The sequence below is a fragment of the Amia ocellicauda genome, chromosome 12 (assembly GCF_036373705.1).
Source record: "Amia ocellicauda isolate fAmiCal2 chromosome 12, fAmiCal2.hap1, whole genome shotgun sequence".
NCBI classification, from domain to species: domain Eukaryota; kingdom Metazoa; phylum Chordata; class Actinopteri; order Amiiformes; family Amiidae; genus Amia; species Amia ocellicauda.
Window position 1 is genome coordinate 25,859,985 of NC_089861.1, and position 16,923 is coordinate 25,876,907.

Sequence of the window (16,923 nt, forward strand, 5' to 3'; positions counted from 1 at the left end):
CCGACTGATTCAAGCTGATAGAAGAGCAACTTTGACTGAAATAACCACTCGTTACAACCGAGGTATGCAGCAAAGCATTTGTGAAGCCACAACACGTACAACCTTGAGGCGGATGGGCTACAACAGCAGAAGACCCCACCGGGTACCACTCATCTCCACTACAAATAGGAAAAAGAGGCTACAATTTGCACAAGCTCACCAAAATTGGACAGTTGAAGACTGGAAAAATGTTGCCTGGTCTGATGAGTCTCGATTTCTGTTGAGACATTCAGATGGTAGAGTCAGAATTTGGCGTAAACAGAATGAGAACATGGATCCATCATGCCTTGTTACCACTGTGCAGGCTGGTGGTGGTGGTGTAATGGTGTGGGGGATGTTTTCTTGGCACAATTTAGGCCCCTTAGTGCCAATTGGGAATCGTTTAAATGCCACGGCCTACCTGAGCATTGTTTCTGACCATGTCCATCCCTTTAAGACCACCATGTACCCATCCTCTGATGGCTACTTCCAGCAGGATAATGCACCATGTCACAAAGGTCGAATCATTTCAAATTGGTTTCTTGAACATGACAATGAGTTCACTGTACTAAATTGGCCCCCACAGTCACCAGATCTCAACCCAATAGAGCATCTTTGGGATGTGGTGGAACGGGAGCTTCATGCCCTGGATGTGCATCCCACGAATCTCCATCAACTGCAAGATGCTATCCTATCAATATGGGCCAACATTTCTAAAGAATGCTTTCAGCACCTTGTTGAATCAATGCCACGTAGAATTAAGGCAGTTCTGAAGGCGAAAGGGGGTCAAACACAGTACTAGTATGGTGTTCCTAATAATCCTTTAGGTGAGTGTATATCAGTCTCATTTACGTTTGGGTGCCGAGAAAGATTCTATCATTTCGTGTTACCACAATTTCCCTTAATTGATTATTATTCAATGATTAAGGATAGGCAGGGCCACCTATAATCTGATGTCTATTAACGTGTGTCAATTTCAGACTAAACAGTTAAACAGGAATGAGAAGATATTTCTCTTCGTTGACAGGTTTTATTTCTAAAATTGTCCAACAAAACAGTTTAATGCAACACTCATTTATATTTAAGAAAATACTAAATTATATTACCCATTCTAAAGTAATAATAATAAAATAAAAACATCATGTGATTGTTGTGATAGATTAGACACTCCCAGGTCCCTCCAACGACACTGTGTGCCTCCCATCAATACACCCATGAAAACTACATGTGTATGTCACTGTACTTCTGCTCCCAGTACAGAGTCACAGTCCTCACCTGTTTCTCAGCCCTTTCTGCTGCAGCTGAGACTGTATCGTGGCCTTTATGAGCATCCATTACACACAGCAAACAGATACACGTCTGATCAGTGCGGCAATAGACCTCCAGCAGTTTCTGATGATTAGGACAGAGAACATCGTCCAGACGCCCGGTGGCATCAACCAGCTTGTGCTTCTTCAGTGGGGCCACTTCATAGTGAGGCTGGAGGTGAGACTGACAGTAAGAGGCCAGACACACCAGACAGGATTTCACAGCTCTCGTCTTTTCTTCAGTGCAGAAATCACACAACACATCTCCAGGTTCAGCAGGACTGTGAACAGGAGGAGGAGGAGGGGTATTTAGCCCTGTCTTCTTCAGTCTGTCCACCACTTCAGCCAGCATGATGTTTCTGTGCAGTACAGGCCTGGGGGTAAAGGTCTCTCTGCACTGGGGGCAGCTGTAGATACCGATGTTATCATCCCGGTCCCAGCAGCTCTTAATACAGCCCAGACAGTAACTGTGTCCACAGGGAATAGTCACTGGATCCTTCAGTGTGTCCAGACACACTGAGCAGCTGATCTGGTCCAGAAAAACTCCAGCTTCTGCCATTTCACTGAGAGACTGAGAGGCAGAGAGACGCAGTTCCAGTCAGGCTGTTTCAGCAGAAATGAAAATTACCTGTGTGTGTGGAGGGACTGGATCTGCCCAGAGCTGCAGGAGGTGTGGTTTGGGGCTGAGGCCAGGCTGAGGAGGGCTGTGCTGCTGCGGTTAGATGTTTGCAGATACCTGAAGTGCTTCCCAGCAGAGGAGGAAGACGGTAGTGGGAAAAGTAGACGCATCCTGGTCCGTGCAGCAGGAAAAGTACTACAGGAAGTGGAAGACAGGGAGGAGGAAGCAGATACCTGAAAATACATCCAAAACCTCCTGTCCTATATTCATACAATGAACAGTAAGGACAGTACAGAGCAGACACAGAAAGAACTGAATGACAGCCAACAAGATAAAGAATCAGTAGAGTCCCTAGAGACGCTGGAAGCAACAGTTAAGGTACTCCGAAAGACGGAACGATTAAGCAGAGGCAGTACAGTGACAACGCCTAAGTCAGTCCTGGATGCTCGAGGTATTCCAGAAGTGACCATTCGAAGGGAGTTCAAAATTCAAGGACAGATTGGAGAGGAATGTCAGCGGGACAAGCTTGCTTATACAGTTGTTGACTGACTGACTGCAATCTGTGCTCATTCACTCATTCTGCTCTATTGTTATTTTTCAGGAATAAAAGCTTGGAATATCAACTCCCAGTGTATTTAATTAATACCACCGTTAAGTCAGGGCATAACATTATCAATACTAATATGATCACATTACCCAGTGTGAGTTCACTGTGAGCTCACTGTGACATTTTCAACAGGCGGTACTAAATATCCTCTATCTAAATTAGATAGTCTACACCGCCTAATTTATATGGGAACATTCATGTTACCTGAAACGGTGCATTGTGGGAGTTGCATGAGGTTCGGTGTATTTTTTCCCCTCTCTACATAATGGAAAACCTGCATAATTTCTCATTCTGGAGTCTTCTCTTTTAAAAACAATTGCATTTTTTTTAAACGATGCACCTGGATTGTATTAGAGCAGCCCTTCTCAAAGATGGAAGCAAAGCGGGAGTTGACTATCTTGTTTGAACACGGAGTATTTGGTGGTGCTGTGAAGATCTCCATTTAGTGCGGACGACCCTGTGCACTCCACCATTTCTCAGAAGAGAGGATCAGTAAAGAGCAATATGCTAAGGAAATTTAATTTACTTCTTTTGTGTTTTCCAGAAAATTGCAGAAATATGCAATATTTACTAGTCACGGCTGTGATAGTTTTCATTATTAAACACTAGCATCGACGACACATCGTACTACACACAACCACAGCGCCTGAACAGTGTGAGGAAAAAATAAAATACAGACTTGGATAAAAGTTAAGTGAAAATTAACGTGTTTTTCAATTGTTTTTCAAAACAATTGCAATAAACTGTGTAAACTAGTGTATACATCGGTATGCACATATCAAGCAGACTTATACATTTTTAAAACATAAATAACCAGTTATACAAATAGCATAAAACTAATACATAATCTCAGAGTATTTGGCATTGATGCGACAGAAATGGGCAGAAAGATCGTCACAGATCATGGAGCCAACATGGTCTGTTCCCTACGAGGAGTCATGAGACTAAATTGCATAGCGCACATACTAAACGTGACCCTGTCTAGTGCGTTTGCTCCTGCCGTGATGGAAATGTCACCAGAGGTCACTGGGTTTCCTCACTGATGTTAAAGAGTTGGTCACATATTTCAAACATTCAGGACAGCAGGGCAAGCTGAAAAAGTCACTGAAACAATCCGTTGAGACATGGTGGAACTCCAATTTTGACATCCTTAATTCTGTTTGGGAACAGTATGAAGACATTGCATCTGTGCTGGCTGAGACTGAGAGCAATAATTATGACAAGATCGGACGCATCAGCACCAACACGCTCAAGTAGGTCGTATCATTCCTTAAACCCTTCAAAGAGGCAACTGACGACTTGGAAACCGACAACACACCTCCAAGTGCCTCACTGAGCTTAATTGAGCCCTGTACGTCAACCACAAAGAACCCTCTGCTCTCTGAAATCACATCCGTCTGTGTGACTCGGCTGAAGGAATTACTGTCCACAGACAACACTTCGCCACATTCTGTTCACATGCTTTATCGAATAGCAACCTTTCTGCAAGGTTTGAAAATGATGGATGCAAGATTGAATTGAAATATTGAACATTTTCCATTAATTGAACAAATGGAATGTAACTGAAATAAAGCAGTTTTCAAAAGATAATTTAGTGTGGGGGGGGGGGGGAATCTTAAACAGCCTGGGAATAAAAATAATGTAGCTTTCATCATTGTTCATTATCATCACATATTGATCAGCTCTCAGTTGATTTGTCCAGGTCTTTTGAGAACTGACTCATTCATGAACGTTTTTAAATCAGCAGCAGGTGTAGCTGGGTATTGATGAAAGGTTAAAATTCCATATATCTGACAAATGTATAGTATTACTGTGAATTTGAACTACTTTATAATAAAATAAATATTTGTTAAAACGTGATTTGTATTCAAATATTTACTAAATATAGTTCAAAATCTGAATTTTCTTGCCTCTTTAAGGTGTTTAGTATGGTTGAATAAATCAAAGAAGAAGAGAAACAACATTTAAATGCATCATTTCAGGTTGTGACAAATTAAGAAAACATACACCGATTAAGAAATGCATACTGCAGTGTGAACTCTAGTATTAATAAAAATCCCAACAAGTGCTGTGATTTCATTGTCCAATATCACTGTCCAGATGTAGCTAGCCTGGTTCATTGTGGGATGGCGAGTCTGAGGAAATTGAGCTTGCTGCCAGTAATGCTGCTTTGGGAACAGTAGATGGCACTGTCATAATTCCCAGTTATTGTTTTCAATTAGTATATTAAGAATGGAATACAAGTTGAATTGTTGCTTTTAACCCTTTTTCTGACAGACACACACTAATGAAGTTCACTGAATCACAGTTCTGTTTATGTCTCATGGTTTTGTCGCCCCCAAGTGGCAGCTTTAAATAATGACACTTATAATTCAGACTTGCTTTGACAGAGAAACAACAGTGTAAACTACAGCTCTTACCCAGTCAGGAGAATCCAGATCAGCAGATATTTTGTAAAGTGATTTTTAAAAGCTGATTAGTACCAAATTCCAGACAAAGCTTTTATTTCAAGTTAATAAGGAGCATCGATTTGCTTCGTCATCACAGGATGCGTATTCGGACCAGCAGACACACATCACGTAGTTAGGTTGTGGGTCTCCAGCGAGGAGACGCCGCCCGTCGACACTGGGCATCTATGACTGTCTCTCCCATTCCTGTCCTGCTCGCTCCTGCCGCCCGGCAGCTGCCTGTTGCTCTTTCCCTAATCCCTCCATCCTCATCTCTCTCTGCCTCTGGTCTCAGGTGTAGATAGGTTATAAACAGAAAATCATTTGGTAAAAACTGTTCAAATAGGAACAAGGAAATATACAGGATGTCATTAGTTGTGGCTTGCCACTAAAGAAAATACGGTCACTACTATGAAACTATTTATGGAGGTATCCTGTACTGAAACTACTCCACCTTGTGACGCAAGTGAATAGTGCAATTTCCAAAGCTCTTCCTGGAGGAATTGCTGTTTTACTCATTTAAAAAAATGAAGAAATAAATGTAATATTTCTAGATACATTTCACATTCCTGGAGTTTTAAAGCTGAATCGGTGTCTCTGTTACTCTTTGGACCTGGCAAGGCTGACACAGCCTCTCTCAACAGTTTACATTCTTTCAATCATTTCAAATATAGCTCTGTTATCTCTACGGCTCTGCATTCTGTTGCCCTGCATCTTGTTGTTGAACAAAACTTGGTTTCCGACAACGAAGACCTGTTCAAGCAGTACTAGAATGATTAGAATGAGTTATTTTGCTTTACAGCTAGTTTGTTTTTGTATATGTATGTATGCATTAGCAGATGCCAGCAGTTTATGAGGAGTAACAAACAAAAGCAAAATTCAAAGACACTTCTTATCACTGTGAGAACTGAGATTTCCATCTCAGGCCGAAACACTTGTAGTGCCTGTTGATTGATTCACGCCTAAACCCGAGTTAATTGGCAGTTAATTGGCAGTTAATTGGGTGCTCTATTGGCGGATATTGAGCTGCTGTGGAGAGCAGGAGAGAGGACTGGACAAAGGACTCGTATCTCAACTGCAACCGCATAAGTGAGTGTTTTTTGAGCTATATCCGTTCCCCGAATTGACTGTCATTATTTGTATTTTGATATTTTAGGTGCTTTTCCGTATTTTAATTTATAAAGGAAGCCACGTAGGTTCTGTTTGCGTATAATGGTATCCGCAATTAACACGCCTATTATGGGTTTTGTTCTGGGTTTTCTCGTGTAGTTTTTGATGCTTTGTGGGTTTGCTTGCTTAATTTATGGTGTGTTTTACGTGTGCTTATTGCATATTTATTTTTCTGATGACAGTGTATAAGTTAGGGTTTTTATATATTTGAGCGTGCTTTGGGGTGGTAAATGGCGGATCCCATCCCTCCCCCGTCAGTACATTACCTTGACTAGAAACACCGGAGGCCTGTTCGTTTTGCTGCAGCAGTGGCGAGGTACAGTTTTATAACCTATAGGTCTACATGCTATACAGAACATCAAGTATGATAACTTTCAGATCTAATCAAAGTATCTACAATAATACTTAATAACTACAATCCTAATAAGACTGAACCAGCAGACGATAACGTACGGGTTAAATTACAGGGCAGAGCAAACTGGAGCAGGATCTTTATTGTTATTTTTTAAACCGCAACCGTGTATTCCTGGTTAGAACAGCCTGGGTGTGTTCGTGTCTGTAAATCACATTCAATCGTGAGTCTAACGTTGAGATTTAAAGTGATTTGTCTGACTGTGTAAAATCACAACGGGTTATGATCAGTACAATGCATATTTCCATTCACTGTAACTGGAATCCGATAATGCATACATTTCAGTAGTTTGTAAACCTGTTTTGACGTAATATTTGTAGTCCTATTTGACGGTTACACATACGTTTAAACAACAATACACGTATTTATCTCTGCTTCTATGTGTTATAAGCGCTGTACTTCCATCCCTAGACAATATGGCCGACGGCTCCCCATAGACGTTATGTAGGTAAAACCGTTCTAGTGATTCTATATCTATGCCTCTGGACTGGCAGTGGGCGTGATTATGGAAATATATTCGGAGCATCATGGGTATTAACTACATGCAGCTAAGAAGCGTGTTCAGATTCGACGGAATTAGTTCACTATTGATGTACATTTATGACTTGAGCTGTTAATTATGCTGTATAACACGACTTTACGTCACTGGTTTGTATGTCACAATATTTAAGATTTGTTTCAGGTATTTGATTGGTGTAGACTTGGATGTTATGCAAATTACTGCGCGTTGCATGTTGGGCTTCGATTAATTTCTGAGTGTTCGAAAGGTTCTTGATCGTTCTGATGAAGCGCATGCGATTCCTACAGGCGTCCGTAGTGTCATATGAACTTGATGCGCTTGCGTGTTGAGTTCGTAGGTGTTGTTTACGAGTCCCACCCTGGACCCACTCGCTCTGTCCGGAGACGGGACTCTGTGAGCGCGGAGGGCTCGGTATCGCTTCTCGGCCTTTTGGCTAAGATCAAGTGTAGTATCTGTTCTTATCAGTTTAATATCTGATACGTCCCCTATATGGGGACCATATATTAAATTGATTTTTGGCGCAGGGAGATGGGATAGGGGCTTGCTCCGCCCACTCCACGCATCGGCCTGGTATTGCAGTGTCTCCAGGAACGGTGCACCCCCCGGGGAACGAGCTGGTTTAACGACAGACTGAAGTCACTAACGTTTCCAAGTGAACAATATGTTGTTTCTTGACTTTCTCTATTATTATTGAGAACATCAGCTCATCTATGACATTTTAACAAAATCTGTGTATCATAACTACTGGTAGACAATATTTATAATTACATTAAAGCTAATGATATTTTTTAATAGTTCCCAATTGTCACTGTTTAATATATAGTATATTTTCATGAATTTTAGAAACCCACAATACTGTTTTTTCCATTAGTTAGTACAATATTTCATGGTTTACCCTGTAAGGCCATGACTTTATGACCAAATATTACCTTTGATATGTTATTTGTTCTATAATGGAGTGAATAGTTTCCATTCACATGAAGGGATCAAGAGCATCTCTAGGTTGTAGACACAGGATGAAGTTCAGACCCACAATGATTTAGTGCATTTGCAAAAGCTTTGAGAAGCAGCCAGAGCAGCAGTTTGCAGCTCAAGAGTGAGAGGACAGTGTAGCAGCTTTGGTCTGAAATCTCCTACAGGAAGCCAGACATACAGAGGAACGAGGCTGCCCGGACATATTACTCTTCACAGAGACAGAAATAATTGCCTTCAAAGTGTCAGTTTCTTTACTACAGTTATCACACAAAGGCCTCCCCTCCTACTTCAAAAGCCTTCAGTGCTAAAATGACCATTCATTGTGTAAAAACAAAACCATGGTGTTATATCACTTAACGTTCTATGTATATCATGTTTTATCATCATGCCATGTTATGGTTCTTTGTTAGGTGTACATGTGCTAGACGAATACCTGTGCCAGTCATATATCTCTGTGTGGATAAACCAGTATAAACATGTTTACCTTGACATGTTTTAAAAAAAGATTTCAACTTGTTTACATTTCAGATGACCATTTGGTCTAAAACAGATTTCATAACTGAATAACTGTTTTGTTTGAATAGGGTGAAATACTGTACACCTCAAACTGCAATACAGACTAAGATTACAAGAGAGCATAGGAAGTGTAGCATGGTAAAATAATAAAGTACAAAATACTCATTCCATTTAGACAGACAGACAGTGAGGTAATCCATATATACACAATTTAGATAAATAGTTCATGTTTAAGAATGAGATTGTCTAAATGATCAGGACTGAACATGTCTAAGCAGATATACTCTGTAGAAAGGAAGTGAAATGCTCATGCAATACCACAACATCAAAGTGTGTTTATTTTTTTACTTAATGTACATGTATCAATATAGAGTGAGAAAGTATAGGACTGTTTTAAATAATTTAAAAAAACACTCTGAGTACTAGGTTCGTAGGCCTGCTACATAAACACGAGCTCTCTGGCTCTGTCGTTGGGGTGTTATGGCCATGCCTGGTTGTAGGACTTTATCTAGAACGTAGCCATCGCTTGCTACTGATAACCGCATTCAGGTCTCTGCCGTTTCCCACCCAATCTGATAAGTATGTGCTGTCACACCACCACTGAACTCTCCCAGGTGATAAAGAGTCGTAACTCTGGAAGGACACCGGGTCCCGACAGGATCCCTGCTGAGTTCTATAAGATCTTTTGGGAGGTGCTTAAGGAAGATCTGGGCCAGGTCCTGGGGTCGATGTACAGAGAGGGCAGATTGGCCCCTTCGATGAAGAAGAGTATCCTCTCCCTTCTTCACAAGAAGGGAGACCCGAAAGATCTGAGGAACTGGCGGCCAGTCAGCCTCCTGTGCACCGACTACAAGATACTGGCCAAAGCACTGACGCTCCGGCTGCAGCGGCCACTCCCTCAAGTCGTGGGTCCCGACCAGGTCTGTGGTGCCCGGGGGAGATCGGCGGCCGACAACGCCATGCTGCTCAGGGATGTCGTGGCCTACTCGAACGAGAGAGGGCTTCCCCTGGTCCTAATCAGCTTGGACCAGGAGAAAGCCTTCGACAGAGTGGGCCACGAATACCTGCAGCTTGTTATGGAGAGGATGGGTCTCGCTCTTGGCCTGAGGAAGTGGGTCAAGATCATCTACAGCGGCCTAAGCAGCAGGGTCCTTGTGAACCGCCACCTGACCGAACCATTTCCGGTCAGGTCGGGGGTCCGGCAGGGTTGTCCCCTGTCGGCCCTGCTGTACGTCCTCTGCTTGGAGCCGTTCATGCAGGCGATCCGCCGGGACGTCCGGGTGACAGGTTTCCATCTCCCGGGTTCCGGCGGAGAGCAACTGAAGGCCCTGGCCTATATGGACGACGTGGCCGTGGTCTGCACGGACGCTCCGTCCGTGGCCAGGGTCGAGGAACTGCTGGACGGCTTCTGCAGGGCGACGGGGGCCGCTGTGAACAAGGCCAAGAGCGAGGTCTACCTCTCCAGGGCATGGCCTGTCGGCCGGGGCCCGCCGACCGTGTTCCCTGTGAAGCCGTTTATCAAGGTTCTGGGGATCACGATCGACGGGACCAACACGGGCACCCGGAGCTGGGAGGAGGCCATAGCAAAGGTCCAAAGGAAGATCCACGGCTGGAGCACAAGGACCTTGACGATGGCTGGTAAGGTGCTGGTCGTAAAGGCCATCCTCTTCCCGATACTCCTCTACGTAGGAATGATCTTCCCCCCAGACAAGGTTATCGCAAAACTAGTGACCCGAATTATATTTCGGTTTGTCTGGGGGAGCAAAATGGAGAGGCTGAAAAGAGTGCAGATGGTGAAGGGTACCCTGGATGGAGGCAGGGGGGTCCCGGACGTTGTGCGGCTGATAAAGGCGCAGGGGCTGGCCTATGTGGTCAAGAACATCCAGGCTGCTGGCAAGAAAGTGAGTTTCATGAACCGCTTTTATTTTGCCAGCAGCCTGAGACCATTCGGCCTCTGCGCCATGGATAACACCAGGCCGCACTCGTGGGATCCCCCGCCGTTCTACAGGGCGCTCCGAGCCTTTGCGCTCGAAGTAGGCCTCCATGAAGTCGTGCTGGCCTCCTGGGATTATAAGACCATCTGTAGTCAGATGAGATCTACCCAGGAGACCAGCCGGATAGAAGATTTCCCTCCCGAAACCTGCCGGTTTATCTGGGCTAACGCTACGCACGTTTGCCTCACGAACACGCAGAAAGATGTCTCCTGGATGGCTGTGAGTCGGTGTCTCCCCACCCGAGTGTTCATGCACAGAAGGGGCATAGCTCCTTATGACACCTGCCCCTATAAGGGTTGCCTGGGGAAGGAGACGGAGGCTCACATCTTTAGTGAGTGCCCCTCCGCCCACAGGGTCTGGCTCCTGTTTTCTCCGTTCCTCCACAGGTTCGCCGTTCCTGCGCGGGCGACCGCCCAGCAGATCCTATACGGTCCGGCCAGGGGAATTTCAACATCTACCCTGAGGTGCTGGTGGCGTGTCGTCTGCGCAGTGAAGCAGGCACTGTGGGAGGGACGGAACATCTGTTTGTTCAATAAGCAGGAGCTGGACCCGATCGTCATCGCGCGGAGGGGCATGGTGTTTGTAAGAGACTATGTCAATCTGGAGGTCCATCAGAGGGGCAAGGAGGAAGCCTACAAGAACTGGCGCATACAAGATCTGGGGGAGCTCAGGATCCCATGATGGGACCCACCTCCGGGGACGGTTAGTTCCCCCTGCTGGAGCCCGAGTCCAAGATCTTTTAAAGATTTTACGGATGACTGTTTTAAAAAGATTAAAAAAAAACGAATCTTAATTGTTTTTAAAGATTTAGTTGTTTTTAAATCACATTGTTTAGGGCTTTTTTGGTATAGTTTTGTTATATTTTGTTGTCAAATACATTGACCGTTTTGGGTTTAATTTAAAATGCATTAGACTTTTTTTGTTTGTTTTTTATTTTTTCCTTTTTAATTGTTTCTTTATTTTGTTTAATGCATTTTCAGTTATTTTCAATGTATTTGACTCTTTTGTTGGTGTGCAGTTTTTGCTTTTATCACGTTTTGTTTATTTGATTTGACCACGTTTATTTTAAAGTTAATTGTTTTAGTTTTGTTAAAAATCACAAAGATTTTAAATTTTTTTAAGTGATTTTAAGAATTGATATTTTAAATGATTTTAATCATAAGTATTAAATATTGAATTGTTTTTATTTACGAAATGTAAAATACTTCAACCAAATAAACAGTATTAATATCTGATACGTCCCCTATATGGGGACCATATATTAAATTGATTTTTGGCGCAGGGAGATGGGATAGGGGCTTGCTCCGCCCACTCCACGCATCGGCCTGGTATTGCAGTGTCTCCAGGAACGGTGCACCCCCCGGGGAACGAGCTGGTTTAACGACAGACTGAAGTCACTAACGTTTCCAAGTGAACAATATGTTGTTTCTTGACTTTCTCTATTATTATTGAGAACATCAGCTCATCTATGACATTTTAACAAAATCTGTGTATCATAACTACTGGTAGACAATATTTATAATTACATTAAAGCTAATGATATTTTTTAATAGTTCCCAATTGTCACTGTTTAATATATAGTATATTTTCATGAATTTTAGAAACCCACAATACTGTTTTTTCCATTAGTTAGTACAATATTTCATGGTTTACCCTGTAAGGCCATGACTTTATGACCAAATATTAGCTTTGATATGTTATTTGTTCTATAATGGAGTGAATAGTTTCCATTCACATGAAGGAATCAAGAGCATCTCTAGCTTGTAGACACAGGATGAAGTTTAGACCCACAATGATTTAGTGCATTTGCAAAAGCTTTGAGAAGCAGCCAGAGCAGCAGTTTGCAGCTCAAGAGTGAGAGGACAGTGTAGCAGCTTTGGTCTGAAATCTCCTACAGGAAGCCAGACATACAGAGGAACGAGGCTGCCCGGACATATTACTCTTCACAGAGACAGAAATAATTGCCTTCAAAGTGTCAGTTTCTTTACTACAGTTATCACACAAAGGCCTCCCCTCCTACTTCAAAAGCCTTCAGTGCTAAAATGACCATTCATTGTGTAAAAACAAAACCATGGTGTTATATCACTTAACGTTCTATGTATATCATGTTTTATCATCATGCCATGTTATGGTTCTTTGTTAGGTGTACATGTGCTGGATGAATACCTGTGCCAGTCATATATCTCTGTGTGGATAAACCAGTATAAACATGTTCAACATGTTTCAACTTGTTTACATTGTTTTAGACCAAATGGTCATCTGAAGATTTCATAACTGAATAACTGTTTTGTTTGAATAGGGTGAAATACTGTACACCTCAAACTGCAATACAGACTAAGATTACAAGAGAGCATAGGAAGTGTAGCATGGTAAAATAATAAAGTACAAAATACTCATTCCATTTAGACAGACAGTAAGATGTACATATATTTAAAGGTAATCCATATATACACAATTTAGATAAATAGTTCATGTTTAAGAATGAGATTGTCTAAATGATCAGGACTGAACATGTCTAAGCAGATATACTCTGTAGAAAGGAAGTGAAATGCTCATGCAATACCACAACATCAAAGTGTGTTTATTTTTTTACTTAATGTACATGTATCAATATAGAGTGAGAAAGTATAGGACTGTTTTAAATAATTTAAAAAAACACTCTGAGTACTAGGTTCGTAGGCCTGCTACATAAACACGAGCTCTCTGGCTCTGTCGTTGGGGTGTTATGGCCAGGCCTGGTTGTAGGACCTTATCTAGAACGTAGCCATCGCTTGCTACTGATAACCGCATTCAGGTCTCTGCCGTTTCCCACCCAATCTGATAAGTATGTGCTGTCCTCCTCCAGGACACTAATCCAGAGAATAACTAAGAATAACAATAAAAGAAGGAATATGTAATCAGACCCGGTTTCATGGCTTTTACTACAGAGCAGTTTAATTATTGCCGCACAGCCTTTGTGTGCCATATTCTTTGGCATTTGACATTTGACTTAAATTAGTGAATTAAAAGAGGAAGATTAGTATTTACCCAGAGTGGGATTTGAACCCACACAGACATACGACCATGTGTTTTTAGTTTATATTGACATTTCTTTCTTTTTATTATTATCACTTTTAAGCCTTCATTGGCTCATAAGGATACACATTTCTGTGTAAATATTTCTGTTTTGTGCACATTTTACGTATTCAACATATTGACAATGGCAAAAATGATTAAGGTTTAATTAAAAAAATAGACAGTTCTTTGTCTTTGGTTAAATCCCTCTCACTTTGTAACTTTTACTAGTAAGTCAAATTGAGATTTTAAAAGATGTGAGACAGAGCCAAGAAGGTTTAATTCAGACTGTAAGTTGTTTATGTACATGGTTAGCAACAGTAATTTAGCCTAGTATAGTACTATATACCAATGGTTTATTGTCCTTCAGGCTAAATCATTTTGTATACCAAACAATGGTGAGTGCCATATTCTGAGTAATGTCCTTAAACTAGTGCTAATCATCCTCTGAAACCAACCCATAGAGAACAAGGTGAAATCTGGATTAATGGCAAAGCACAGCCATAAACTGTCAACATAATCAAGCCCGGGTCGAAATATAGATGTCTAATTATTCTGAGCACTCATCTTACATTTCATAAAGAAAAGCATTTCATTCTAAGCGATTGTTAGGTGTATACTACGTATTCCAGTTAGTTCACTGTAATGACAGAAATGAGAAGTTCGATTCTTTAGCACACTCACAGAAAAGCATTTCTTCTTAAACAGTTACTAGATAGCCAGTTTAGGCCTTCATCTTAGTTATTTCTAATAGCAAGAGTGCTTAGAATTATTAATTCAATTTATATATCGTTGTTCCCCCTTTTTCTTACTGCTCTCATAAAATAACATTTTATTCAAGCAATAACAGGGTAGCCTAAATATACAACATATCTTAAAGTACAAGTCATCTGGAAGCTGTGTACGGTCTCAATGCATTTGATGCTGAGGATTAATTCAACTGAAAATGGTCAAAACAGTGTACTTTTATTGAATGTTAAATTTGACAGTGTCTTCTCTTAAGGAGCTGCTGTCTGGGGGCGTTGCTGCTTTGTGTGTGTCCAGCGCCATTTCAGATAAGAGAGGCTCTGCAGGACAAGCAGGACAGAGACCCGTCTCACAGACACCCTGCCTGCTCTGCATCTCCCTTTCCCCTCTCCACCGCTCACAGCTGAACGATACTCTGAATCTTACACAGAGCGCTCAGCTTCTGACGCTGATGGCAAGACGGGGCCTGGCTCCGAGCCTGAGGAAAGCCATGAGGTAATTCAAACTTATTTAATTTCTATACTGTGAAATGTCAGATTGAAAGTGGTTTCTGTTCTTAATGTTTGTATTGTTTATGTATTTATGTACAGTTTTGTGTTGACGAGTCCTGCATCAACATGAATGTGAAGAGCACGTGTCATGCTCTGTAATGCAAGGGAGCAATGAGGGGCTGAAGAGACACTCATAATTTATGAACTACTCATGTGTTCTATTTTAATAGAATATGAAATGTAGTAGAAAGTTGTATCAGATCAGACCACTGGACAGAAACACCACACCAAGACTGAGTTTTCATGTTTCTGCCCTTGTGTTACAAGTCACCTACAAACTGTTGACAGAGGGGATGAGGGTCTACAGCAGAGGTTCCCCATCCTGAGGTTGTGACAAAGTCAGGGTGAGTTTTGTTTAATATGTTTTAAAAAATTTAATGTTATTATTAAATTATTATTTTATATATTATTTTGTAATTGAAAATATGATTGTTTAATGTTTTTGCATTATTATTATTATTATTATTATTATTATTATTATTATTATTATTATTATTATATAGTATTTGTTATTTGTATTTATTAATTTGTATTTAAAAAATATGATAACATTATATCAAATTAAATCAAAAGTATAAACAACATTAATGTACATAGTAATACAACAGTAATACATATGATACAAAAAACATGTCTTAGCATTTTAGGGGTTGGAGGCTAATTTGACCATGTTAAAATGCCCTGGCCTACAGAGTCATTTTAAATCCCAGCGCATAGCATTGTCTAAGCCCTGCTACCTGCTGTCAATGCAGTTGTTGGCTCTGTATTAGACAAGTGTCTAAAAGTTGCATGAATAGATTAATAATACCCCTGTGCTACTGGTAAACCTGTAAGTTTACATCATACTTTGTGTAAGTGTTGGACTATGTTGAGGGTGAGCCTGTTTGGTTCTGTGTCTGTGAAATAAGCCATTTTACAAAACAGAGTTTGTAGTGATTTTTCAGAGTTTCAGGGTTTAGTCGAATGCAGTTTCGGGTCTTATAAATATGACGTTGTGCTTATTTCAGTCTGCTGTGTGTTTCCTGAAGACTGATTGCATTTTCACTATGTAGTTTGCAGATTACTCCTAGATTACTCCTACTCCATGTTCAGTTATTTTGAATTTAATCACTTTGAGATTTTAATTTTTTTTAAGTGATTTTAGTAATTGATTTAAAAAAATGTTAATTTTAATTCTTGTGATTTTGAGTGTTTTTATTTGTAAAATGTAAAATACTTCAAACAATAAAACAGTAGTGGGAGAGCCGCAGGTCCTCAGGAGAGGAGAGTCAGCGCCAGTGTCTTCTGCCAAGATGACCTCAGGGCCGCAATGGCGGAGTCACTGGCGCTGAGGGTGGAGGCCTGCGGCAACAGACAGCCGGGAAGGGAGAAACCACCCCCTCCCCCACCTTTACTTAAAAGAACGACTAGCGGGGTCTATCCAGTCCTCTCCTCAGTCGCACACAAGGCCTCTGCCCTGCCATCTGCTCGTCGGGCCTCGGCTACAAGGGAACCAGGGAGAACCTCCAGCACCACGGGCCCTGAGCCCAGTGGAGTTTCGCCAGCCTTACCGGGTGGCGGGAGCCGAGCCCCCCACATAGTCTTCCTAGAGGATCAAGCGGTGAGGCAAATGGTTGAAATGATGGGTGCGAGCGCTAAGCTAGGTGAGGGAGAAGAGAGAAGTGCGGAAGAGGAGAGTTTCTTTACATGATTGTTACGGAGCGGGTAATTGCCCTCACAGCCATTATGGCATTAACTATTATATCAATAAATGTGAGGAGCATTGCTGAGGCGAAAAAGAGGACCGATGTTCTAAACTCTCTGGCTGGTATGAAGGCGGATGTCATCTGTTTGCAGGAGTGCGGCATCCCGTTCCAAAAGGAATACAAAGATCTCCGGGACACTTGGACCCTAGGCGAATCCTTCTGGTCGGGGTCCAATGTGTCCCGAGTGGACGGGATTGCCGTACTCCTGAAAAACCCCTTCATAGAGGTAAAGGCATTTAAG

General features: G+C 41.8%; 1 protein-coding gene and 2 non-coding genes across 3 annotated transcripts; 2 read left to right on the forward strand and 1 right to left on the reverse strand.

Annotated features, from left to right (window-relative positions):
• Window positions 1-239: 239 nt before the first annotated feature.
• On the reverse strand, window positions 240-2,140 carry LOC136764735 (E3 ubiquitin/ISG15 ligase TRIM25-like). Its single transcript, XM_066719033.1, has one exon. The coding sequence runs from the start codon at window positions 1,882-1,884 to the stop codon at window positions 1,240-1,242; it is 645 nt and encodes a 214-aa protein (XP_066575130.1). The 5' UTR covers window positions 1,885-2,140; the 3' UTR covers window positions 240-1,239.
• A 5,373-nt stretch (window positions 2,141-7,513) lies between these two features.
• Window positions 7,514-7,704, forward strand: LOC136765113 (U2 spliceosomal RNA). The gene has a single exon (XR_010821316.1). It is a non-coding gene; the product is annotated as a U2 spliceosomal RNA (small nuclear RNA).
• A 4,057-nt stretch (window positions 7,705-11,761) lies between these two features.
• LOC136765306 (U2 spliceosomal RNA) lies at window positions 11,762-11,947 on the forward strand. Its single transcript, XR_010821503.1, has one exon. It is a non-coding gene; the product is annotated as a U2 spliceosomal RNA (small nuclear RNA).
• The last annotated feature ends 4,976 nt before the right edge of the window (window positions 11,948-16,923 follow it).